We start from the raw sequence: 26266 nt of genomic DNA on the forward strand, positions 1-26266 counted from the left end.
GAAACGGGAGCAACTGACTTCCATGCTCCGATTTCCTCTGGAGAAGAGGGAGGGGATGGTATCATTGCTGTGAGCGTTAGCACCCTAAAACCCCGGGCAGTGGTTAATTCTCAGTTCAGAAGTGGACAATAAGTTGAGTTGTTTGTCCAAATGGCATGAGTGGCTTAAAGTAACATTTCTGTGTGCCACATGGTTTAAGAATAACACCTTTCATCCCTGCGATCTGGCGGCAGATATGGGCAGAATGCTGTGATGGCCATGGCTCCACAAAGAAACTCTGTCAAAAACAAAGCAAAACAATCTAGGCAGTAGTGGCACATGCTTTTAATGCCAGCACTCTGGAGGCAGAGACAGAAGGATCTCTGTGAGTTCAAGGCCAGCCTGGTCTACAGAGTGAGTTCCAGGACAGGGTCCAAAGCTACAGAGAAACTGTCTCAAAAAAAAAAAAAAATTTAAACAACCAAAAACTTTTCTTTTGTGGAAAAGTAAAGGATCATAAATATAATTCATTCAAAACGTTAACAAATACTTTTAGCATCACCTTTAAAATCATTATAAAATTATGACATTTTTAATGAAAGTAAGGGGGGGGATAGAAACTGTGTTCTTCAATCTTTAAATCTGTTATTGATTTACGTCTATTTGCAAATTAAATAGATTTGATACCTTAGACAACAGTGTCAAAGAGGATGTTACCCCGTTAACGACTTCACCCTCTTCTCCAGCACTTCAGGCTCTCCTGAGAAGACTTGACTGAAATTGACTGTCAATAGACCAAAGCTGGGTTTTGGGTTTTTTTTTTTTTTTTTTTTTTTTTGAGGCAGGATCATGCCATTGTATTTATGTGGAGGTCAGAAAACAACTCCCTGAAGTTAGTTCTCATTTCCCACCTCATGGATTCTGGGTTGGGCTCAGGTTGTCAGCGAGCCTTCCCTGCTGAGTATTGCACAGGCCCCAGGGTCTTTACCCATTCCAGCAAGCACAGATCCTGGCACATCGCAAGAATTCAGGCATTTCTGCTGCACTAAGACATCATTGTCTGATGGCTGTACATTTATTTATGGGTGATATTAGCAGTTGTATTGGAAGAGCTTTTAGACATTCTTGTCTGCAGTATCTTACTTCGCAAATTGTTTCCCGATTATACTTAGCTCTACCTGTGAAGTTTACCTAACCAAGAGCAAATGACTCCTGAGCTTTGCTTAGGAGAGCTTATTGCATTGCGGGTTATCTGGTATTTCTGTTCTGCAGAGGTTGCAGCACTTACCTGATTTTAAGCAGAACGGTAGTCTTGGGAGTCCAAAGGCTCAGCAGTATGAAGACTGCTAAAAATGAGCTAACCGTATATCACAGTGAAGCACAAGCTTCGTTGACAGATTTCTAGCATTATTACATGCACGTTAGCTTTTTCAGGGTAGTTTCAACTGTGCCCTATTCATGACCCACATTTTCCTTTTCTTTTAACTGTTACTTCCATTTGTCCATTTTCTTGAAGGAAAGATGAGGGGGTGGGATGGGTTTTAATAACAGCCCAGTGATTTACGGACAGATGCTGATGCTGCCAACTTAAAGGCCTCACCTCCCTCCTCCGTGGCTGCTCTAAAGCCAGGGCCTGGCATGGCAGATGTCATTTAGAACTCTACATGTCTCATCTACATTTGGCTGTGTGAAGGTCTGGAGTCACCTGCACTTGGGACTGCAAATGTCTGTCATGCAGTCCATCCCAATGTCATTGGGTCATTTCACTATGAGGTTATGACCAACGGCCCTGATCCTAAACAAAGGGTTTTTCTAACATTGATAGAGATCAAGCCAGATCAGTGCTATTCTCTTTTTTATGTTTAATCCAGAGGTAACAGTGGTTTACATTTACGTAGTAGTTGTGGGAATTCTTGTCTGAGAGCTAAGAGTGTTAAGCATAACATGGGCATCAAGGGCAAGCTTCCTCTTTTAGTTTCCTGTGAGATAACAGTCATACGAGAATGCGGAATGTAGACCCCATAGTGGAGCTCAAGCAGACTGGAAGTCAGATCTTTGTCAGGGAACAAGAAGGGTTTGCTCAAAGGTTTACTGAGGTCCTGCCCCCTCCCCCCCATATACATACACTCAGTGTTTAAGCAATGTGGTTTCAAATCTAACAGTGTTCCTATGACAAAAGAATGCAGAGAGAGAGTTGAGCTTCTTGTGGACAGTTTCAGAGCCTAGCACAAGTCCTTCTGCTGGGAAAGGGGAGTTATTCAAAAGCCTGGAGTTTCTGTTTTTACTTCGTGCTTTACAATGTTTTGAAAATGCTCCATGTCAGACCCAAGGAGCTAATAATGAGTCCGATGATTTTTCTAAGTTCAGGTAGTAGAAATTGTTTCTTCTATAAAGACGAGCCACTCATACATTCACACAGGGCATCAGAGAAGGAATAATCAAACATCCCTCCAGTGTTTAAATGAGCAGAGTTTCAGGTTTATCTAAATCAGATTTACCCAGATGCAGGCATATCTAAAGGAAGTGCTCATGTAAAGTCTACTTAGGTTAATATGATACTTAACCCAATGACATTTATATTTTTAATAATTATATCACAAGCAAGATGTTAAGTGGCTGTAAGCTTCCTGTAAACACAGCTCTAGGTAGAGATGTGTGTGCAGGGTGTGCCTGAGAGTGATGTGTGCATTGCACAATTGATTTTCCCCTGGTGTCTCTGGAAAGACAATCCCCTCACGGATTCTCAACACTGGTTGGAGCAGTGATGGTTACCTTTCAGTTTCTATATTATGTACACTCCTGTTGAAATATTATATACTTTTACTACTAATACTAATAATATACTTTTGGCAAATACTTTGAAATTTAAGCTCTTTGCATATTTATGCAAGGGGTTTGAGGTTTTATTGTAGAAGAAATGAGGATGGCATGGAGAATTTGGTCAAATGTATTATCTAGAGTTTGTATAAAATTACTTTAATTAGACTTGTGCTGTTCGGTAATTAAGATATCTGCGTTTTGCAAAATGATGACGTTTTCACCTTTAGAAAATACATTTGGGGGAAATGAGAGTAGAGATGGGTATGTTTCCTTTCACTTCTTTGGTATTCCTTTAGAACTTTGTAACGGCTTTTCATTTTTGGTGATGTGTCCTGACTTCTTTGGAAGAAAACTCCATTTCCAGGCACCAGAAATGATCAAGAATGGCAAGAGCTCCCCTAAACTTGGACAACCTAGAGCTTAAGAGAAATTTACAAGCGACCCATCTTATCGTGACAAATCGAGGTTTCGGTTGTGCTCTGGTAGTGTCCCCCAAGAGAATAGCTTAGAGGGTGGTAGAGTCTCCAGAGGGAAGAATTGGGGGGCATCAGCTAAAGGCATGCACTCCGTGATCCTGTCACTCACTGTCATAAATGGGAACCCATTTCCGTCCTTTCCACCCTCAAACACCAGATGGGTCCTTGCGCCTCACTTCCAGCATGATCAGGCCCTGCTACCATCCCATAGGATGTGCCTTACAAAGGAAAGACCCTGTATGTGGTGTTTTATAGGCTGGGGATTCAAACAAGACTCCATTAACAGAGAGGCTCTTTCACAGCAGGATTTGTATATGGAGCTGATTCAACTGTGTTCAAGTCTGACTTTTGGATTTTTCATAGATATGTAAAGAACTGTTAGGAAAATTCATCCATAGGTAGTCAGGTGTTGCTTTAGGAGGAGGGACACATTCTTGAGAAATTGTGCTTCTCAAAAAAAAAAAAAAAAAAAAAAAGAAAGAAAGAAAAAGAAAAGAAAAGAAAAAAAACAGGAAATAGTAATGAGCTAGCGGTTAGTTCAGTGTATTGTTTGGGAAAATGTTCATTTCATTGAAAATTACAAAAAGTGTTTAATTCCTTCTTGCTGTTAATGTGATAGATTAAAAAAAAAAGTTGTGTTTAATACCTCCTTGCCCTTAATGTAAACAAATAAAAAAGTTCTGTCAAGATTAGTGTTCTAGCACTGGAAATAACGCGTGAGTTTCCCACAGCATTCAGACTGGACAAGAGTTAAAGTTCATTTTTTTTTGTTCTTGTTTTTGTATATTTTCCATGTGTAGGTATTTCTTTCAGATAACAGTTATTTTCAACTTTATGCCAAAGACATTAGCCATGATGTGTTTTCATTTCAAGCATGGGTAGAACAAATAAATACATTCTAGGTGATGGAAAACCATGAGATTGACCTCACAGGATCAAACCTGTGGAGATCTCCTCTTCAAAACCTAAATTCCTTCCCACAGGGAAAGATACTCCATTCCTTAGCTGAAATTAATTAGCATTCAGAAACCAGATCGCATGTTTTTGGGTATTCATGAGATCTCTGTTTGAAAAAAAAAATGTTTTTAACTTGTAGAAATGTGTTGCAACACACAGATGGGAAGAAAAAGAAAAAAAAAACCTCTTTAGCAAGCACTGTGTGTAAAAGGAATATTACATTTTACACGCTCCTGATTGCTCTGTGTAAACAGTTTTTGACATCTGTCTTTATAGTTTCGAGGAGAGGAAGACTTTGTTAAAAGAATCATTTTTATACAGCAGCCACCATTTCAGTCTCGCTTTACCTGTATTATGAAAGCAGATGGTCTGCATGTCTTTTGAATATTTATAACTATCAAAAACAATCTCTTGCTATTCACCCTTAGGCTTATGAGATGTCAGGACTGTTCTGGTTGGAAAAAAAAATCATCTTGGGTGTTTACAGAAAGAGGATTACATTAAGCTGAAATGACTATACATTTTCCAGTTTAATATTTGTCCATCAGCTGTTTAATCGTATTTAGATAATTGTGTAAATAAGATGTGCTAGCCCTTGCCCTGTCTGCTGAAGGAACCGGCAAGCTTTCAACATGGGTGAGCCACCATTTTGTAGAAGCTGCATCTGTCTCTTCCCATCTCATTTAGCCTAGACCCAAGTCCCAAGCAAGTTAGGATCCTGACATCAGTAGTCCTGTTTAAAAAGCCAGGAGACCTGCAGAAGCACAAGGCCATCTTGGGGACCTCAGAAGCACCAGGGAGCTGCTAGCTGCCTGGCTCCCAAGAGCTTTGTCTCATGCAAATGCCGAGCAGCTGCCTACCCCTGCAAAACAGGCCTGGCCTTCTCCTTCCTTTCCCCAGCTTGCCCTGTTTCTAGGTATTTTGGAAAACTTTTGGAATAGTGGGGGTTAACTGGTTTTTTTGACTGGAAGCTGAGCAATCAGAGATAACAGATTTTGCTGTGGTTGGTTGATTTGGCAGAAAAGCATGAACAGTTTTGGTTTAAATGATTGAATAACCTGATTAGCATTGTTTTGGGGTGTTTTTTTTCTTTGAGGGAGGTTGTTAAAGGCACAACAAAGCAGTTTTAAGGGTAATCAGATTGCAGCCCCTTCCCGGTTGATAATCTTGTCCTTGAGAAGGCTGCCCTTCTCCCAAACAAGTCCCCTTGGCCACTAAGATGGCCAAGCGGAACAATCAGGCCACCTTCCCTCATTTTCCAGTGCACTATAGATACACACCGCAGTGTGTGTGACTCCCTAGCAGGGGTTTGGAAGATAACATTTGGGAAAATTATGTAACTTCAACCGGTTCCTTGTGTTTTTCTGTTTTTCACATTGAGAGACCTGCAGATTTTCGAGCAAAGGTTCAGAATGTTCCAACAATATGTAAGTCAGGCTTTAGAAAAATTCCACCCTTACCTTTTCACAATTAGAAAGGTTATAAATAATGTATTTGGCTGAAAAGGAGGCTCAGCCCGTGGCAGATGGTATCCTTCTAGAGGGCTGGGGTTTCTGGGAAGATGGCATCCTTACAGATCGGAACTTTAGCAGACTCGGAAAGAGCCAAGCTCCTCGTAGGGAGTAGACATGTGCTCTGTGGATCTTAGGAAAGCTTACAACTTGGCTCCTAGGATGAGAATATCGTGTCACACAGGGGTTAGGAGACCCACAGCCAATTTCTGCCAACTTTTAAATTGTATCTCCCCACACTGGGATCCTCGGCCTGTGTTTTGGTTGGTGTGCCCTGCAGCAACATTTGAACTCAGAATTTCTAGCATCAGAATTTAGTCAGTTGGATTAATTGACTCCCCGAATGTTGATGTTTTTACACTATTGGCCACTGACTGACTAGAAAACTTGCCACAGAAATTGTGTATTTGAAAGTGCTCATATAAGTACATACCAAGGGAGCAGAGCAGCAACCACCCCAGCCTCTTTGGAGACATCTGTGGGTTGCTTTGAAAAACCTGGAGTGGGATCTCTTGCAAATTATTGAAGAAAAGCACTTGTAGCTGAGCGACTGGGCTTTGGAAGTTCACTTGGCAATGATGCTGTTGCCTTTGATGTTGGAGGGTAAAAGGAGGAGGACGTTCCCGTGACCCAGAGAAGTGGCCTTCTCCCATCCCTGTCTAGAAGATGCTCAGTGAAGGAAGTGCTAGTTGCCATGGCCCAGCCTGCTTTGATTAGGGAAGGTGGGAAGGCCTGGCAGGTTTGGAGCCATAGAGCCTGAGGGAGAATGGAGGTGCCGCGGGACTATGTCCAGGGTGAAGGGTTGAGTCTGTCTTCCTGATACTTGCTATGAAATGCACCCCAGCTTCACTGAGCTGAGAGGTTGAACAAAAACAGAAACTGTTTGCCCTTGTCCCTTGACTTGCTACCACATTTAATTAGTGCATCCTTTAGTTTTCCTAGGACCATTTCTGTGGGGATAGGTGTCTCAGTTGGTGATGTGCATGTTGCACATGCGTGAAGACTTGACATGGATTCCTAGCACATACGTAAAGAGCCTGGCCTAGCAGCTTGTGATTCCAGTAGTAAGAGGAGGAACAGGAGAACCTCTGTGGCTAACTGGCCAGCTAATCAGCTGAATCCTTGAGCTCTGAATTTAGTGAGAGACTCTGAAAATATGGTGGCGAGATTAGGAAGGAAATCTTGTGTCCACACACCCACATCTGCACAGAGACATCATTTTGAAAATTGTATCTGTTATTTAAAGTATCCTAATTCTTTGGTGTTTGTGTGTGTGTGTGTGTGTGTGCGCACACGAATGGTTGTGTATCAGGGTGTGTGAGGAGTTCAGGACAATGTCTGGGAGTCAGTTCTCTACTGTCTCAGACCCAGCAGGCACTTTGCTGCTCTGTCATCGCAATGGCCCCACTGAAAGCGTCTTTGACAGATCTGCATTACCAATAATAAAAGCCCAGTGATGGAGTAAGGAAGTGAAGGGGGAACAGAGGGTCCTCTGCCAAATGGTAGAATCACCTTAGGACTAGGACGCACACCAGAGATTAGGGCTAAGTGGGGGCAGTGGAAGCCTTGATGACGGGGCACATATGGATTCTATTTTCCACATATGGATAGTAATGAACTGCATAGCACTTTTGCATATGAGCTTGAACTTTATTAAAGTATTTCAGAATGTATTTCCTCACACTATGCATTCTCCCTTTCCCCCCCACCATTGCTGCAGACAGTCACATTATATTGAAACGATCTAGTACATCACCTACTTCCTAATAGGCGACAAACTTATTAGACAGAGGCTATGTCTGACCCCTCCTTGTGTCCTTCATAACAGCCAGTACAGCAAAAAACAAATGTAATATATAGAACTAAGGGGACAAAGTGGACTGGGTACTTATTGAAAACCTCTACAGAATTTAGGAAGCCTGTATATTTATTTCTAAATATGCGACCTCCCATGTGCTGTGCTCTATTAACATAGGAAAGTGTCAGAATGTCTAGGTAAAAAGTAGTATTTGCTTAGAAGTTGGGCCAGAGTAGAAGACCACGAGCTGACATCCGTCTGCAGAACCATTGTTATCTATCAGTGATCTCAGTCATTTTATTAGACTCTAACATTATTGATCCATTATTACGGGAGAGTAAGTGAGATGGAAACCGGTGGATTGCTAACTGTCAGGTAGTCATCCTCTGGCTCTGGGTTTGGCAACTTGCTAAGTGTCTTTGCACTGTGGACTAGAAGAGGCTCTTAGTGAAATTGCAAGCTATTGGATTAATGGCAGGGCTTCACGAGCACATTAAGAATGTCTTTTTAGAGAAATAAAATGTAAAAGTGACGATAAAGTAGAAAGTGTGGGGAGAAAAAGCTATCATGGTGCCTCATTGGAGAGACAGCTGTATTTTGCATAAATAATGCAACTCCAGCCTGTGCTTTGCTCCCACTTCTTTAGAGGACCCCCAAACTTACACATTACAGAAAGTTAACGTGATGATGGATGTCAGAGTTAATAATAGCCCAAAGAGCTTTACATTTGAAGTAGCTTAGAGAAGATAATGATATAAAACTGTCCCCAAACTGGCTTTTCTGGTTATTCGTTGCCTCCCAACAATGGAGCCTTCTGTAAGCTGTTTCTCTGTAGGCCAACCAGGTCTGAAATTTAAGCTCTTAGGTTTCTACTCTCAGGACCAGGAGGCTTGGTGCTTCAGTCTCACTCCTAAGACTCAACAGAGAGTTAGTTTAGCTACTAGAAACTGTGGGTGAACCAGGAATTAAGTGACAGCAATTACGGTAACCAAAATTATCTGGGAAAATAGGCTTTTGTTTTTTCGAAAATGTGGTTGTGTATTTTTTTATTTTAAACCTTAGTGACACATTAACATCATTGTCTCCATTTTTATTTATTAGAAGGCTGACTCTTGTCCGTGCCTTTTTGTTTGAGTCAGTGTCTCACTGTGTGGTGTGAGCTGGACTGAAACTTACAAGTTCAGGTTGGGCAAGGACTCACAGAGATCTGCCTGCCCCGCCTCCCGAGTGCTGGGTTAAGGGCAGACTTCACCATGCCCAGCTCTTCAAGGTTTCTTCTTTTTAAGAGAAAAATGGCAAAGAGACATTTATTTCTTTTTCTTTCTCTCGTCTTTTTGTGAATGGGGCTCTTAAAATGTTAATTAGCACGAAATGTATATATTTAAACATTTTCTGGTCATTTAAAATTCACAACTCAATCTTTACTAGATAAAGCCAGCAATCAAGTCTGAAGATGCTCGTCTTCCGAGAAAGGCTCTTGAGATAGTTTTCCTCTTACGTGTGACCTCTGAGCACTGTTAGCTCACCAGCAGCTGAGATCCATACAGTGAACATGAAAATAAAAAATAATTTCTCCTGCTTGGTCGTGCCTGACTGTGCTGGGGGTGTTGGTGAGAGGCAGGTGTTGCTGAGGTCGTCAGAGCTCAGGCCCCAGCCTATGTTTCAGATGAGCTTCCAGCTTCCAACTGGTGTCCGTGGCTCACAAAACATGTCAGGTTCAGTCACCGCGCTACAAAATACCCTACCTTTCTAAATTTCAGTCCTGGCATCATCTGACTGGGGAACGGATGGTGTGGATGAAGGATGGGTAAAGAGTACTGGTGTGTAGGCTACTGCTTGCTACTTAAATAAGCGTTTGATGATGTACTTAATGGAACCTAAAAACCTGAAGCTTTGGTCCCAGTTGGTTTAGAAAGACTGAAAGCAGGTACAACTTCCCACAGCTGAGGGTGTGGTACCCACCTTGTGCCATGCTGTGTTATACATGCTCTTCCCTCTCCCCACAGAGCATGATCTCCTCCATTGTGAACAGCACGTACTATGCAAATGTCTCGGCAGCAAAATGTCAAGAATTTGGAAGGTGGTACAAACATTTCAAGAAGACAAAGGATATGATGGGTAAGCAAAAAAAAAAAAAAAAGAAAGAAAAGAAAAGAAAAAGAAAAGGCAAAAGCCCATCCCCTTGCCGTGGCAGCATACCATTGCATGTCATTTGGGGGTTTATCAAAGTCACATCGAAAGCCAGATCTTTTGATTGCCCAATTAGAGATCAATTTAGGATGTTTCTTTGGGGGTGGGGGAGTGGGTATGAGTATAATGAGATAATTAAATTCAATAAATGTTTGTGTTTAAATCAGCCACACTGACTCGGTTGTCAGACATGCAGGAAATCGAGGCGTGAGGAGGAGAGCTGTCATTTTGTAACATCTCAGTGAAGCCCTAACCAGGCCTTGAATAACTAATATCAGCTGTGATTTCTCACAGAGATAATCATGCTTTAAGGATTTTTGCTTTTGTTTGCAAAAAGGAGAAAGGGGCTGTTTTCACGCCAGCTTTTAAACAGGATTCAACTGTCTTTGACTCACTAAACACTCTTTGGTTTTTACCATTGAGCTGGAGTGGTTTTTATGGCTCCAGACCCCACAGGTAGGCAATTTCAGTTCCAGCATAGCGCCCTCTCTGAGCGTGCTGCGTTAGGTCAGCATTTGTTACTCAAGGCATACATCAAGATGAGCCAGGGTGGAAAACAACTGGTCACATGCTGTGGCTGAGCAGTGGGAGACTGGCGATTTCTCTTCGTGAATCAGTTAGTGCTCATGGGAGCAACCACAGTGGTTAAGGTGAATGTACCTTCTTTCATATACTGTACCTTCCAAATAAATACTACATCTTGAAATAAAACAGGAATGGAGTGTTTCGTATACAAAGCCATATGTCCTGTTGTAAATCTTCGTTTATCGCCATTCTATTCATTTAGTAGTAACAACAGTAATAACTTTTCCTAAAGACTTACAGACAAGAAACCCAAGTTTTGAGCATGTTTTAGCTTTTAATATTTGAAGAAAAACCATCCATCTACCAAAACAGATTCTTTGCTTTTATAGCTTAGGGCTGTAATGAAGACAATGCATCAAGTTGGGAATAATTGCTTGAATTACTATTCCATGTGAATGGCCCACTTGGGCTGATATCACTGGTAGAAACTGAAGGTTTCTTCCCATTCTTAGAGTCTGCACATATCATGGGGTATAGGAATATGACCAGTCCCTCTGATTATAAAATCTGCATATTTAGTGAAAAGAGAAATGGTGACTAAAATCCAAGTCGAGCCTGTCCATGAGGGGTGTGAACGGTTGAAAAGGCTTACCTGTTTCTGTCACACAGTTCCCTCCAGTCCCTCCTGTGCAGCAATGCCGCATTTGACACACTTAGAGCTGACTCTCAGCCAATCCACACAAGTGTTCTAGCCAAAGGAGAAACATTCATTCTGGGTAGGTGGAAATAAATTGCAGAACTGTGACGGCCTCACCATTGTCCTAGGATACCTCTCTGCCCCGTCCTTAGCAGCTGGTGAGAACCACACTTGTATTAAAAGCATTGGGGTCTTAGCCACACTGGGTATGCTGGCTTGCTCTACTCTACGTCTTTGCTTTATCCTGAGAAGTATTTGCTGAAATCCTTATGCGTCCATGATTGGACCTAAATGAAACAAACCCCAGTGATGCCAAGAGTAACAGCCAGCTGTTATGCACACCTTATTGTGCCTTTCTTCTGTAGACTACTTCCTTCTTTTGCCTGGTTTGCTAGAGTTAATATAATACGGAAGTGTTTGCAATTTTTTCTCTAGCTGTTCTTTAGTCATGGTTTAGTTATTTGCTTTAAACTTAGCTCACCGTTTCTTGTTGCCATTAAGCGAGCAATGTTTTTGACGCCATCTTAAAAGAAACAGCCGTTGTTTATGAGGACCACTCAGAACCAGTAATAGTTTGATTCCAAAGCAAACATTAAAAATGTGTTTATAGGAGATTTTATGTCTTAAATCGGTGGTTCTCAACCTTCCTAATGCTTCGACCTTTTAATACAGTTCTTCATATTGTGGTGATCCCCAACCATAAATTATTTTTGTTGCTACTTCATAACTGTAATTTTGCTACTGTTATGAATCATAAATAATTTTGGCGACAAAGGTTTACCAAGGAGGTCTTGACCCACAGGTTGAGAACCACTGCATTAACTCTAAGATATATTTGAAAACAGTGGAAGGAGTATTGTTCTGCACGAAGCATATCAAATTGTCTGCAGAGGAGAACACAATGATGGCCAGAAAGTTGTGTCCTGAAATTATCTTGGCATCATTACTCCTCAGTGTGTTTTTTGCTTGCTGATTTCTTTATATTTCTTTTATTAGGAAGTGATCAGAAATTTTCTTCATTGCTGTCTGAACTTAATTTTCCTTTTTGTCTACTTTAGTTGAAATGGATAGTCTGTCTGAACTGTCCCAGCAAGGCACCAACCATGTCAACTTTGGCCAGCAGCCTGTCCCAGGGAACACAGCTGAGCAGCCACCATCTCCTGCACAGCTCTCCCATGGCAGCCAGCCCTCTGTCCGGACCCCTCTTCCGAACCTGCACCCTGGGCTTGTGTCAACACCTATCAGTCCTCAGCTGGTCAACCAGCAGCTGGTGATGGCCCAGCTGCTTAACCAGCAGTATGCCGTGAACAGACTCCTAGCCCAGCAGTCCTTAAACCAGCAGTACTTGAACCACCCTCCCCCTGTCAGTAGATCCATGAATAAGCCTTTGGAACAGCAGGTTTCAACCAACACGGAGGTCTCTTCAGAAATCTACCAGTGGGTGCGGGACGAGCTGAAACGAGCGGGAATCTCCCAGGCAGTGTTTGCACGCGTGGCTTTTAACAGAACTCAGGTCAGTGTTGTTCTGCCTCCTCCTCCTTCCTTCGCGTCCGTGCTCATGTTCTTCTCCTCCGCGTTCACCTCTGCCACCACTGTGGTGGTGCCTGTTGCTGTGCCCCTTCCAGCGCACACACTGGCATTGTCTGTGTTCTCGTCATGGGTGGTAGCTGTTAGTGACAGAAGGTGAATTGTCTAGCCTAGGTCTTTTTCCGTGTTTCTGTTCGTGCCAAACTTAAATATATTAATGTGTTTTGTTGAAGTTCTTCAACCTTTTTTGATACTGTGCAGCTTAATAGTGGTTTAATTTAATTCTGCAGACATTTCTTAGCTTGCCTTCTTCCGTAATTTGCTCCTGTTCTCCACACCTCCTTTAGTTTTCCCCATTTTTGTAGTGGAGTTATATGCTTTTTACAAAGTGTAGTCTGTCTGCTTTTCTTTCTGTCTGTCCTTCCTTTCTTTTCTTTTTTGTTTTGTTTTGTTTTGTTTGAGACAGGGTTTCTCTGTGTATCCTAGAACTTGCTCTGTAGACTAGGCTCGCCTTGAATTCAGAGATTCTTCTGCCTCTGCCTCCCTAGTGCTGGGATTAAAGGCATGGGCCTTCACCTCTGCTGCCCAGCCAAAGTGTGATTTTTTTATGGCCCTTTGTGTGTACATTGTGTGGCCTGACCACACTGAGATCGTCTCCTTCTGGTGCCCTTTGCCTATTGCCCAGAGTCTCACGTTAATTTACACAGACTTCACGTCACACCAGAGAAAGCAGGGGGTTTGTGTTTGTTTGTTTGTTTTTTTGTGAGTCTAGAAAATAAATATTTGAGTGCCATAAAATCTCTTATCACACTATAGATCACTAGGCATATACAGGGTGGGGAATGGGTGTAGCTTGGTTGCATTTCACTACTATCTGTATAACAGACCTTGTGCTGGGTTGGTCTGTATGCATTAGTTAAATATTCAATTTAGACTTCCCTTTGAGGTCTACAAATGCCCCAGGTTACACCATTTATATCCTGGGCGAATTCCTGTGAGACACAATCTTCTCTGCAAGGATACTATCTTTAGTATTTGTAAGTTTTTCTTTGCTTTGTTTAGGGACTAATATATATGGTGCTTATTTTTAGCCAAGGCCCTAAAATATGAAGAACATTTAGCTTTGAGGCAATAATGTCTTTTCAGTTTTCTTGTTTTTACATGTTTGTTTATTCCTCCCCCCTTTGCCTGACTCAAATTTGTTTATTACATGATCCTAGGAATAAAATTCTGGTACAAAAATAATTTAGTGTTATTCCTTGTTGGCAGAGTTGCTGAGCCTGGGAGGGTGCCAGCTGTGATTTGGGTTTGGCTGCCCTGGCTGCACTGAGGGGTCAGACCTGGTGGATCTCACAGAGCTTGTTCTCAGGCTCTCCACCTGCCTTTCTCTTCACTCTTGTTCTGGTTTTAAAAGAGTGATTTTTACAATGGATTGTCTTAGGTTAAAACTTGGTATTTTCATGAAGTCAATGTCTTTACAGCTTTAAAACTGTTCATTATTTGCTAGTTAATTTAGTATGACCGTTTAGTTCAGTTGGGGCCAATAATAAAAAAAAAATCAGTGAATCAAAGGCCACCCTCTAGAAATTCTGACTTGTAAATACAATAATTACTCGTAATGCTTAGTCCTGGGCCAATGTTTGTTGAATTCAATTAAAGCCTTCAGACAAAGACCACACTGACATAGACACAGACTATAGATTTACCGATAAGCCCTTGAAAAAGTGAGCAAATGGTTGTGTGCTAAAGCGCAAGGCTGTGTGTTCTGTGAGTGTGAAGAATGAGGGAGGGCTCCGCACACTTCCTCAGTGCGTCTGGGCGATGCCCACTGTCTGTCCTGGGTTCTCACACAGAGCCTTTGTGGTTCTCTGTGGTTCACATGGGGATCGTGAGGTCGTTTTCTGAGCATTGAAACATGGCATTCTTTCACCCAGGTACCACATTTTAAATGGGAAATTTAGAGAAGGGAAATCACTATCCCGAAATATGTGTTGATAAACAGGTTTAACTTTAACCCTTTATGTAGTAGTAATTGGTATTTCTCAGTGGGAGATACTGGGCCTTGTTTAGAACTGCTTATTTATTCATTTATTTATTTAAATATAGGCTGTTTTGTGTGGATATTTAGATGTTCATTGAGAGCCAGCTTTTGCACACTAAAGCATGTATGTATTTTTTAGTGGTCATACTAAAAAATCACATACAAGCACCCACACGCAGCTGCATTTAGTTCAGTGATTATACATTCATATGAATGCATGTAGTGTGTTTATTTCAGAGTGTATGCATTTCAATAAAAGCAGGTGCAGAGTGAGAGTAGGGTGTGAGCGTGGAGTAGGAAAATACACATGCTGATGCATATGTAGCCGGGAGCTCTGCAGCCATGGCGCACAGCTCGGGCTGCGCTGATTTCAGTGAGCGCTTCCAGCCCAGGCTCAGGCGTTACCGTCAAAGATGTGCCTGAAAAGGCACTGTTCTGCTTGGGTAGAGGAGGTACTGCGCCCTATGCATTGGTGTGATAGGTGGCATGGTTAGGAACGGAGAATGATTTCAATCATTGACAGCTCTCAGTAGCTTTAAGCCCTGGATTTCCTGTTTTAACTCATGAGAATCCCCTCATCATCTTAAAAGGGCTTCCCAAATTAAACGATAATCCTCTCAAGACTGTCAACATAGACGTTAAAAAAGTCTACCATTTCTGAAAAGTTATGGTAAAATTTATAGAATTATTTGTTTTAGGGAATTTTCCCTTTCTGAATGATGGTCATGATTTACTCGGTACTGAAGAGAGTAGCTTTTCGCACATGCCATTCACTCACTGAGATCTGCTGATGTTTCTCTAATGGAGACCTGTGGCCGGAAGTGAACGCCAGTGCGTCTGTACTTACACTTTCCAGTTTACCTTTCTGGGATACTGTCATCTAAAGGTTGTGATACAAGAAATGTATTTCTTAAAAAACCCAGAGTTCAGCTCTGATCTTGCTCAGTGGCTTCTCCCTCTTCCTTCTCTCTCCTGTCTTAGGCACATTTTATTTTCCAGTAAAATAAAGAACGAAGATGGATTATTCAAAACTGAAAGCAGTAATGGACCATCATATAATGTTTTATTGAATTTGAGTTCTGTGAATTATGTGGTGGAGAGAAATTCGCCTACTTAAGTATAACAAAAATCGCTACTGTGTTCCTATAATTCTTCGGTGTAATTTAAGAAAAGTCCACTGTCCATAGCACTATTGACTAAAAGGTAAAAAGGTACCATTACCTGACGTGACAGCTCTTGATGAGCCTACCAAGGGACAGAGATGAATGTGTCTACTTATAACTTGCTTGGCATGAGTCCACGAGCAGGTGGAGTTTGGAAATAGTCTTTCACCTGGACATGTGATCAGGAACTCCCCAAACAGGCAGGCAGCCTGGAGAATATTCTGTGTTTCTCTTTAGGAGAGAGGCTTCCTCAAATAATTTCTTTTTTCTTTCTGAGGGCTTTGAAGTTCCACGGTGCTGATACAATCTATTTTAATCGGTGATTATGTTCAAAGTGGAGACAAGCTGGAGGCCAGGCAGGCTTTTTGTTCAGATTGGCCGTCTCTTTTACTTATCTGCTGTTTTAGAGAATTCATAATGAGTTTTTGGAAGTGCTGATAATATTTATTGAAGGTTTTTTCTTTCTTTTACAATTACTAATGAATTTTACTTGTAATAACTTGTATAACTCTTGTTGGAATGTGAAAAAGAGAGGTTTAGGAATTTACTAGTAAATGAATTCTTTAATTGAAAAAAATCAGAGCCCTCACTTCACCACTGAGTAATGACAATGCAGAATAATTGTATGTTTTTCTGTGTACGACACGCATCTAATCATTTGCGAGATGTGAAGTCCCAAGGAAGGACAGCTTCTAACTTCCAGGAAAATTGATATTCATGACATGTTGGGAACTCCCTTTCATACCATACAAGTTTTTGAATTTCTTTTTAGAAACAAGATTACTGATGATTTTGCCCAGTCAAGATCAGTGAGTTTATTCAGCACCCAGGGCACACAAAATGGCCGCACTTTAATTCAGAACCTCAGCCAAATCTGTGATGTTGCAGGCTTTCGTGTACTGTTCCTTTACTATGATGGGTTGTTGGTAGTGATATCTGTATTAGTCAGTCATGAGGAAATAATACAAGTGGGCTTGACCTTCCCTGGCGTGGCTGCATATATTTGACCTTTATAAAACAGGGAAAGGAGCTACATCCCTATTGAATTCATCAGCCGCTCAACAGTCTGAAGAGGGCAAGAAATGCACTCTAGCGTCCAGGCTCTAGCGGTTCTCATCTGCATCCAGATTATTCTACATTACTCTTAAGTTATTTTAAAATTAACACTAATCATACGGCTTCTGACAATATTTTCAGGCAATTCCACCAGGGGGCACTCCCCTCATTGAAAGCTCTGGGCCAAAAAAAAAAAGTTCTGAACCAGTGGACTGTCCACACTGACTGCTGTGCAGCTCTTTGAGCACTGTCGGGAATCAGCACAGTCCAGGAGGAGACTTGCATCCCCTCCAAGGGATGACTGAGTTTGGAAAGGGTTACTCAGAGGGAGCACTCACTCACGTTTGCTTGGACTTCACACCAGGTTTTCTCCTTAGTGCTGTGCTCGCAGGACTTGAAAGAAGGGGCTTCTGACTTCTGGGTTTTGTTTTTAATCTCACTGTAGTTCTCTGCTGTGGAGCATCTTTAATAGGGAGATGGACGATGTTCCTTTGTGGTTTTTTTTTTTTTTTTTTTTTGAGATATTTAGATATTTTCTTTCAAGTACTCTGGTATAGGACAAACCTAAATATATACAGGGTATCTTTTGCCCTGATTCGTTTTTTAATACACTGAATAGTTAGTAGGCTCCGGCAGACTGGTGTTTTACAGAGCACCGGGCAATGACGTCTAAGGCCCAAGTGCCTTGCCTGGAAGGGCCCATGGCCTGATTATGTAGTAAAGTTAGTCATAGTTCATCGTGACCTCTAGAATATACTCTCATGTCCTTTTCTTTATTATTTCTGTAGTGGATAGCCACGTAATTGTCTTCGTCTTTATCAACAACTTCAGCGTAAGGCGTTGGGTTCCGGTGACACAAATGCCCTGTTGCACTGGAGGAGTCTGTGGCGTTTTGCTTGCACTCGATACTCCCGTCGGTTTATGCACCCCGTCCCATTGCTGTATATTGCTTTACCAACCGCATCTTTTGTCTGTTTCCTTTATCTATTCGTGTTCTGAGACAGTGTCACTGTGTAGTCATGGCTGTCTCAGCCTTCCAGGCATGGGATTGCAGGCGTGTCCCCATGTCTGGCTTCTAAGGTTCTGCTGCCGCTGTTTGTTTGTTTTCTAAGTATATAATATTTTTCAGGAGCAATGGCACAGACTTTGTGTGTGATTTGTGTGTTAATTTCTATAAGACACATCAGAAATAGTCTAATTAGTTGGCCCAGTTAACTAAGTTAACTAAGCTGAATGGTGTAAATGGCTGGTTTGGATCTGAGTTCAGCTGACAGAGTTCTCAGTAGACACAATTGCAGGTACTAGTTAGTATCATGGCCAGAAGGACAAGGGCCTCAGTTCTTAGAAAACGTTTCTTGTGAAAGCTCAGATAGAACGTCCAGATTTGGTTGCAATCGACCTGTTGAGAGATGCTTTATTTACGATTGACTCAATTTCCCAGAGCTTGTTGGAGGTTTCTTTCCCCCTTAAACATCAACTTATAAATCAAGTGATTTATTTGACAGGGACAGTGTTTTTATCCTATCTGTACCCATATGCTATATCAGGCAACGTGGTGCACACTGACTTGAGAAATTTGGAAGAAACCAGGTTTATACTTCCAAGAAACCATAACAATCCCCAAATATTAAAACTTTGACGAGTCTGTTTTGCCTTCTCTCAAATGTACATGTTTGACCATTTCCACGGGTTGGGTTGAGGCGGGTTGTCAGGTAATGCAGAGCTCCTGATGTGTCTAGGTAAAGGAAGCAGGGCATCTTGGTGTCCCACACGTTAACTATGGGCTTGAAATCGAAGACACAGCTATTGAGTCTTACGTGCTCAGAGCAGCCTTTGCTTGTACGTCTTCTTCACACTGTTCAAATGCATTAGGAGGAAATCAACCATTTAATAAATAAATTCTCCCAGAGGAAAAGGAAAAGTATTTTACCACTTCATTGCTGAGGGAAGAGAAACATCTAAAGAGAAGTTTCTAGGAGTTTCTAAGTTTCTGCTGTTACTAATGGTGATCTTTGGTTTCAAGTGATTTGATGATATTCTTTTCAATATGTCAAATTCTGGAACAGAATTTTACAGTGTGGAAGAATGGTTATGTATTTCAGGATTGCTTTGTGGTTTCTGATGTTCAAATTTTTCAACCTGTTACCTACTGGTATGGTACAGAACGTTCTAAAATCACTTGTGGTTGTCCGTTTCCTCTGAACAGCACATTCACATGGCTAGCTGTGGCACTTCGTTATTTCAACATTAAGGAATAACAGAATATTGTCTGTATAAACAAAAACCTTAGTGGCCTTGAGTGATGTTTGCAGCTTCTTTTCTGGTACCTTCTTCACACGTTCGGCTCGCTCCTCTAGAAAAGGTGTTGTGTCTGCTCTTGTTCGCCCCGTGCTTTTGTCTCAGCTTGAGAACTGCCCAGTTCAATGCTGTTGTGCTGTGGAGAGTTCACTTATTCTTAACTTCCCCCACCATCTCTCTGGGAAAGATTTCACGGCAAGTTAAGCTACTCAAAGGAAGGAGACCAATTAGGCCATTTCAGTTTCTGCTCTATGTAAAGCAGATGCTTAATAAAATCAAGGATACAATTGAGGCTCTCTTCTCCACCACTTCAGCTGCGGCTAATATATTCCCATAGAGACTCAAGGCCTCTGACTACTCACTTTCTAAAGGGCATGAAGAAGGCAGGGCATAGGACACTCCCCATACCCTGGCTAGAGCAAGGAGCAAGCTCACCCTGTGTCTTTCCTCCCCTGCAGGGATTGCTTTCTGAAATCCTCCGAAAGGAAGAGGACCCCAAGACTGCATCCCAGTCTCTGCTGGTAAACCTTCGGGCTATGCAGAACTTCTTACAGTTGCCCGAAGCCGAAAGAGACCGGATATACCAGGATGAGAGAGAACGGAGCCTGAACGCTGCCTCGGCCATGGGTCCTGCCCCACTGTTGAGCACTCCGCCCAGCCGTCCCCCCCAGGTGCCCCTTCTCTTCCTCGCCGTTCTTTCTCCTGTCCTGTCCTGAAAAATGTTAATGATTACTCTCGACAAGAAATTAGATAAATAGATACAGATTTTTTAAAGTTCCATAGACTTTCTTGAGAATTTCATCCCAAATCACTCATTTTGATAGAAAACAGTTCACTCCTAATTAGGGGGGAAAACTGCCTTGTGTTGTTCCAAGTCTTTGAGTTCTTGAGGGTTGAAGAAGTGACATAGCCACCTCTACTATTGTTGTTACAGATGTATTCTGTTCACCTCAGAACAGAAATAATAAGGCCTGGTTACTATCACTAGTTTGAGGACTGCCATTTGAATAGTAAATAAAAAATAAATAATTTCATTTATATTTATGCTTTCCAATACGGACTGCAGCTGGTACCAATTACATATCATCTCGTTTGTAATCTTTCATAATTAAGTTTAATACAATTCTTGAAGGCAGCTTTAAATGGGACTGATAAAGATTTCTCTCTGAATTCCCAGAAATGGGCACATTTTCATTTTCTTCAAAATGTTCCATATTTTAGGAAGGAAAAATGAGTCTACCTTCTAGCTTACTTTATTGTGCGTTTCTGTTTGAAAGTCAGTCCTAACTCAACTCCCTGTAACTACTGCAAGAAGTCAAGACAGGAACTTTCAGTGTAAACCAGTAGATGACAGTTCAAATCCACAAGCAGATGTGTTTCCTTCCATGTTTAGTTTGTGGCAGGTACAAACTTGTTCCACTAAGATCAACTTCTAAAATTGTTTAAAAAATTGAGTATGGAACACAAATTCAGTTTTGATGGAATGTAATGTCATAATCAGATTTTGATGATTTCTTCTCATCAATAGTCAACAAAAAGTCCCTGTATTTCAGAGTACAGAAGTTGAGTGTAGAGGGGTAGGAAGAGCCCATCCAGGGGTGAGAAAGTAGTGAAGCTGTCTGGGAATCCTCCAGCTGAGGACTCCACCTACTTATTGAGGTCCTTGAACTGGTGACAGAATAGTCTAAAGAAATTATTTCTAAAATCCATTTTTAATGGAACTCAGTCTGTCTTGACATCTGTAGGAGCAGACTGTGGTAAGATGCGCTGTTTTGCAATAGAAGGGTCACCATGTTCATATGTAAGCTGCCTGCCTACTCATAGCTACTGAGTTTGACTGGTAATACTTCCTAAAATACAGATTTAGGAACTCTGTAAATATGTATATGACTTGTGTAGGTTATTATATAAAGAAGTTTAAAACTCTCAGTGTTCATACCCTTACTTTTTTATAGTAACCATCCAGGTGGTGATTGTCTGCCTAGGGGCACTAGCCTGGCTTTACCCTTTCTCTTTCTGAGGTGTTTAGAATACTTTTTAAAATAACAGTATGACTCTTAGCACTGGCCATCTTCTCTTTTCAGTATGCCCAGTTATTTAATTTAGTGCTTAAACAGCTTTCATTTTGTAAAATTTGGGAAATTTTATTTTCTAAATATGATCACACTAATCCTTATTCATTGAGTGTTTTCTGAGCCAAGGCTGTATTAGTTCTTTAGTGATATTTCTTTTCGTACACCCTTAAGATACTATTCAGTACTTTCCTGTATGTGTATTTATAGAGGCACCATATGTGGTGCTATGTGGGGATAGAAAACACACGTCATTTACTTTATCCTGAGTCTCAGGTTTCCTGGTTGAGACACCCTTCACTGTATTATTTGTTCTCAAAGGGGGTTAAGACTAACCAAGCTGGTAGTTAGAGTGTTGACCAGTGGTGAACATATGAAGTGGGTAGGCACTAGAACTCCGCAGTGAGATGCTTCCAGTTTCTTCCTAGTGTGGTTTTATTGACTGTCTAACCAAATCCAGAGATGAGTGTCTGTGTGTCTTACTTTTTCCTCAGTGTTAGAACAGTGCTCACTGTCAGTTGGTTACATTTTACCCTTTAAGCAACACATTAAATTTTAAAAAATGACCTGTTTATCTGACTGCAAAGTGAGTAGATTGCAAAGTGAGTAGATTGAGGAAAGCATGCTGTCAAGCTTGGAAAGTTAGAACTGTTTTGAATCAACAATTGAAGTTAAAATGGAACCCCCAAGAGAGGTTCATATGCTTACCCCAGGTAACTAGACTGGCAAGGAAAGGTGGAAAACACCACAGAGAAGCCTGCAAAATTGTCTTCAGTCTCATATATCACCAGAGAAAACTTTGTGAAATCACCATTCATTTTATTTTCTGTAAAATAGAGATTTGAAACCTCTTGGGTTTGGGCTTGAACTCTGATTCTTTCTGAAAACAAAACAAAAACAAAAAAACAAAAAAACAAAAAACTCCCATCAGAGGTGAAAAGAAGAGAGGTCTTTGGTGACTCATGGGACACCCAAGACAATTCTAAACCTGGGAGACTGGAATCTGTTCAGCTGCTATATAGTATGCAGCTCACGTTTTGGGAAGATTTTATAGTGTTCCTGGGTCATCCTAGACCAAGGAGCTAAACTATCGAGTAGGGACTTAGATTTGAAGTCATCTTTAACATGGAACTTTCTTGGGTAGTCTCCAGAAAGATGTCCTGCACATTACTTACGGGGAGACAGCCCAGCCACAAGAAGCAACAAAGCTCAAGGCTGACCTGGCCATGGTGCTATGCCCCTAGTGCAGACCTCTCTTGGGTAATCCAGTAGAGGCAACCATGAATGGCCATTGTCCTCTACTGGGTCCGGGCCAAACCTGTCAGAAGCAGATTTTCATAAGTTCCATGCTGTAACTGAAAAAGGAAAAATACCTTTATAGTTGATAATGGTTCACAGTGTTCTGAGCATCTTCATGTGCGTTACTTCATTGGATCCTAGTATTAACCTTTGCCTAGGAGCAGAACTAAAACACTGAGTGAAAGATCTTAATTAATGTTTCCAAATCCTAATTAAATTTGCTCCATTTTCCTTTATCAAAATACAGTTTTTAGGAAAACGATGGAAGTCAGAGAAAATGGGAATTTGTGTTAGATTAGAAGGAATGTTTGAGATTATTGTCTGGTCAAATGTTTGACAAGTGATCTATTTGGAATGACTTGGCACAATTATACTTACGGTCTTTTAAAGAAAATTCACTTTTAAAACTTTCATAATAAGAAAATACATCTTAGTCTATCTTATAGATTTGTTTTCTGGCTGTGTTGTACAAAGTTGCCTAGTGATTTTAATAGAGGGATTTTTATAAATAGATTTTAATGATTATTTCCTGGAGATGATCTGTCCCGCAGGACAGATAGGCCTAACCTAAGCCCTCTACTTTCGTTGTCATCTTGTGCTATTTATGTGTTTGCATGTTGACTTCTAGAGTGACTTTTGCAGTTTTAACTTCTATAAGAACTGTTTGACAAGTTGTGACGTTTGAGTGAATTATACAGCTCCTTAAGCTTCTCTTGTCTCTCTTCCTGAGATTCTTTAGCTTCTTTCCAAGTGAGGTGTGATGTTTCTCAGAAATGTATTAGAAAATATACCAAGTCCATATAAGGAATATATAATTATTCCTGTATTGTCCTGTCTTTTCACAACAAATCTTGACTTCGGGTCCAGTTACAGGCATGGACTCAGTACATGAGAAGAACGGTTACTTGTGGATTCCTGAGAAAACATTAACGTTCTTGGGGACACTGCCCCATTTAATGGTCGTCTTGTAAGGCTAAGACGTTTTCAGGTCTAGTTCTGGAAAGTAATATTGTTCCTACGAAAAAAAGACAAGTCTAAAATGTTCAAACCATGACACTGACGGCAGTGTTATATAGGGCTGTTGTCCATCACCCATAAATATGCCCCCAAAATTATTTAGAAGAGAAATAGGCATACCTTGGAAAATAAATTTGGATGTTTTATATTTATTATAAAACCATTAGCTTCTAAACCGTACAGCTAAGTGGCCTAGACTCAGCAAAGGGCTTCTGAGCAGGTCCAGCATGTCTTGGTCTCTAGAAGTTTTCTGAGTAGCAAGACCCCACAGAAGAACATGTGTGCATAACTCCCTGGTCTTTGAGACTAAGTCCAGATTTCAGCAAACTGAAGTTCAGAGCTTAGCCTGGAGCAGGAGGCAAGTTACTTTACCTCTGTATAACAATGTTTGCAGTTTTAAGGTAGATGATCACACCTGCTGTGGTTCAGAGGGTTAATATACATTCACACATAAACCAGCCAACAAATATCAGTCTCTGTTTTCATAAAACAGCATAACACTTTAACTTTGTGTAGTAAGAGTCCTATCTTACAGGAGCGGCTCCGGCATTAGGGACTGCTCACTCACCCACCCAGACCAAAGGGTGTTAGTCTTATAAACCCAAGAGTATGATGCATTCAACAACCAGTGAAGAAGCGAACCAGAATTTTCATGTCAAATGTGTGCTCTGCTGCACAACTTTAGAGAAAGGAAAAGCAGCCCCAGTGCGGCTGCCTGCCCCCTACGTGGGAGGGTGGATGAAGCTCCCATTCCTGACTACTCCCTGGCGCCACTGTAATAACGGAGTAGTGCGCCCTACCTTGATAAAAGCTATTCCGATTGCAACTGCATTTATTTCACCTCCTGTGCTATTTGTGGGGAAGAGTGAAGAGTAGTTTGTTTTGCCTGGGATGAACTACTTTATGAATTTTAATGGATGATATAATATTAAAAGCTAAACCAGGATTAAAGAAGAATTTTTTTTGTACTAAGCAAAAATAGTACTTAGTAGAGTGGAGTAGAAAAGATTTTTGTTTCCATTTTTTACCTGGGGAAAAATTCAGCTTTCATATTTTGTAAAGCTGCCCTAGTCAGTTCCTTTTAAGCAATAGCTTGTCTTTAGGAAAAAATGTGGTTCTAGATTGGAATGGCTTATCTGTGATAAGATGCCTATCTGGGCTAGCGCGGAGCTTTGTTAAATGCCTTTTGTCTGAGCGATGCAGCCGGGCACTAACTATGTTCAGACATTTTCTCTGTTCTCTTCTTTTCGTGCTGTCCCCCCCCCCCCGCCCCACCCCAACGAGGAAATGAGTATTTGGTGTTTTTTGTTATTTAGGATTCTTGCGTCTTGGTTCAAGTTGTAATTGCTTTATAGAAAACCTAACGAAAATTTTAGAAACAGAATCACAGAAACTTAAACTCTCCCATTTAACTTTTACAAAAGAGTGAAAATTGAAAGACCAGATGAAATCCCAAGTTTTTAAACCAGAGCTGTTCCAGTTGCTACTCACTTTGCTACCATAGAACTGTTTCTTCTTCTAGTGTGATGGACGTTGGGGCCTCCATTTCCATAACATTCGATTTTCAAAGCAATTGAAATGGCTTTTTCTTTCATTTAAGCAGTGAGAAAAATAGGTATTAGAAGGGACCCCATGGGGCGACCAACTCTATCCCTCTGCCACAGAGCTAGACCACCCCAGAGCAGTTTCAAATCGCACCAAAGCAACTTTGTAGGCCATTTATCATATTGTGTTGACTCTTCTGCCCCTAACGTGATGTTTAGCAGATTAGGGCTTCACAGCCCTGTGGGTTCCTAGTGACTCCAATCTTAATGTACCCCTTGCTGGTATAGACCCAAAGCTGGAAAAGGAGCCCCAGAGATCTCTTGGAGAACAGGTGACAGTTTTAGCCACTCTGAGCATTGTACAGCCCCATAGAACGCTTTCCTTCTGCTGCTGGGGCTGGGATGGAGGGGGGTCTTACTGTGTACCTGTCTCCAGGAGGTGATTCAGGTGAGTCCAACTAGAAGTCCCAAGGACTGGAAAAGTGCATTTCTCGGGGCCTGCCTTTACTTTAATCTCCTTCTGCAGTGGCCTCTGCTCACCTTCATGCACTGTGTTTTTGGGAAGAGAGTTTAGTTAATATAGAACACCACAGTTTGACGTGTATTATCTGTGCATTTATCCTAACATGCTTTATTCTTCTGTTATTCAAAGTTTATTTGCAAGACAATAACTCTCTAGAGAAACCGTGGTCTCTGTGGAGGGCCCTAGCAGTGAACTCCTGATTTTCCTTGGCTGAGAAGCGTGGCCCTGCCTCCTAACTAAGTTTTCAATCACATTTTTGCCAGTTTCCTAGGAAAAATAATTCCCCTTGTTGTTCATAAGAAGATGTCCAAGTCTGTTTCATATAACTGCATGATAAAAATTAAAATTGGAATTAAAAATGATAGTATCAGATTTTAAGGCTGAGGTTTGGTTTCCAAACCCCTGTCTTTGTTGGTTGAGAACATTTTTCGAGCCATTCCTGCTTACCTCCATTAGCAAAGGCTTGGTACAAAGTTTTGAGTAATTATATATTTTGAATAAACTTGTAATGATATATTTTGTATAACTTACAGAAATGTAACTACATTTTAAGAAACATTTTCTTCTCGTCTAGTTCTGTAAGTCCAAAGGAATTCGTTCCACAGCACAATGCCAGGAAAAGGTGAAATAACCAGACAGGGCAGCTTGGACATCACGTGCGGAATTCAAGCAGCCTTTATGATAATTGAGCAAAGGGCTTTCTACCTGTTCATGGACGGGCAGAAGATTTAAATATGCAGTTCTGGAAATGGCTTTGTTATGGAAGATTTTAA

General features: G+C 41.2%; 1 protein-coding gene across 8 annotated transcripts in view; it reads left to right on the forward strand.

Moving 5' to 3' along the window:
- The window catches only part of Satb1 (SATB homeobox 1), a 91674-nt gene that overhangs the window by 35834 nt on the left and 29574 nt on the right, over positions 1-26266 (forward strand). For all 8 annotated transcript variants that reach the window (XM_057751082.1, XM_057751081.1, XM_057751079.1 and 5 more), the window contains exons 6-8: positions 9548-9659; positions 12012-12466; positions 19497-19709. In XM_057751082.1, the coding sequence (XP_057607065.1) occupies positions 9548-9659; positions 12012-12466; positions 19497-19709 (780 nt within the window). The remainder of the gene's footprint in view (positions 1-9547; positions 9660-12011; positions 12467-19496; positions 19710-26266) is intronic.

The sequence above is a fragment of the Chionomys nivalis genome, chromosome 19 (genome assembly GCF_950005125.1).
Source record: "Chionomys nivalis chromosome 19, mChiNiv1.1, whole genome shotgun sequence".
NCBI lineage: Eukaryota > Metazoa > Chordata > Mammalia > Rodentia > Cricetidae > Chionomys > Chionomys nivalis.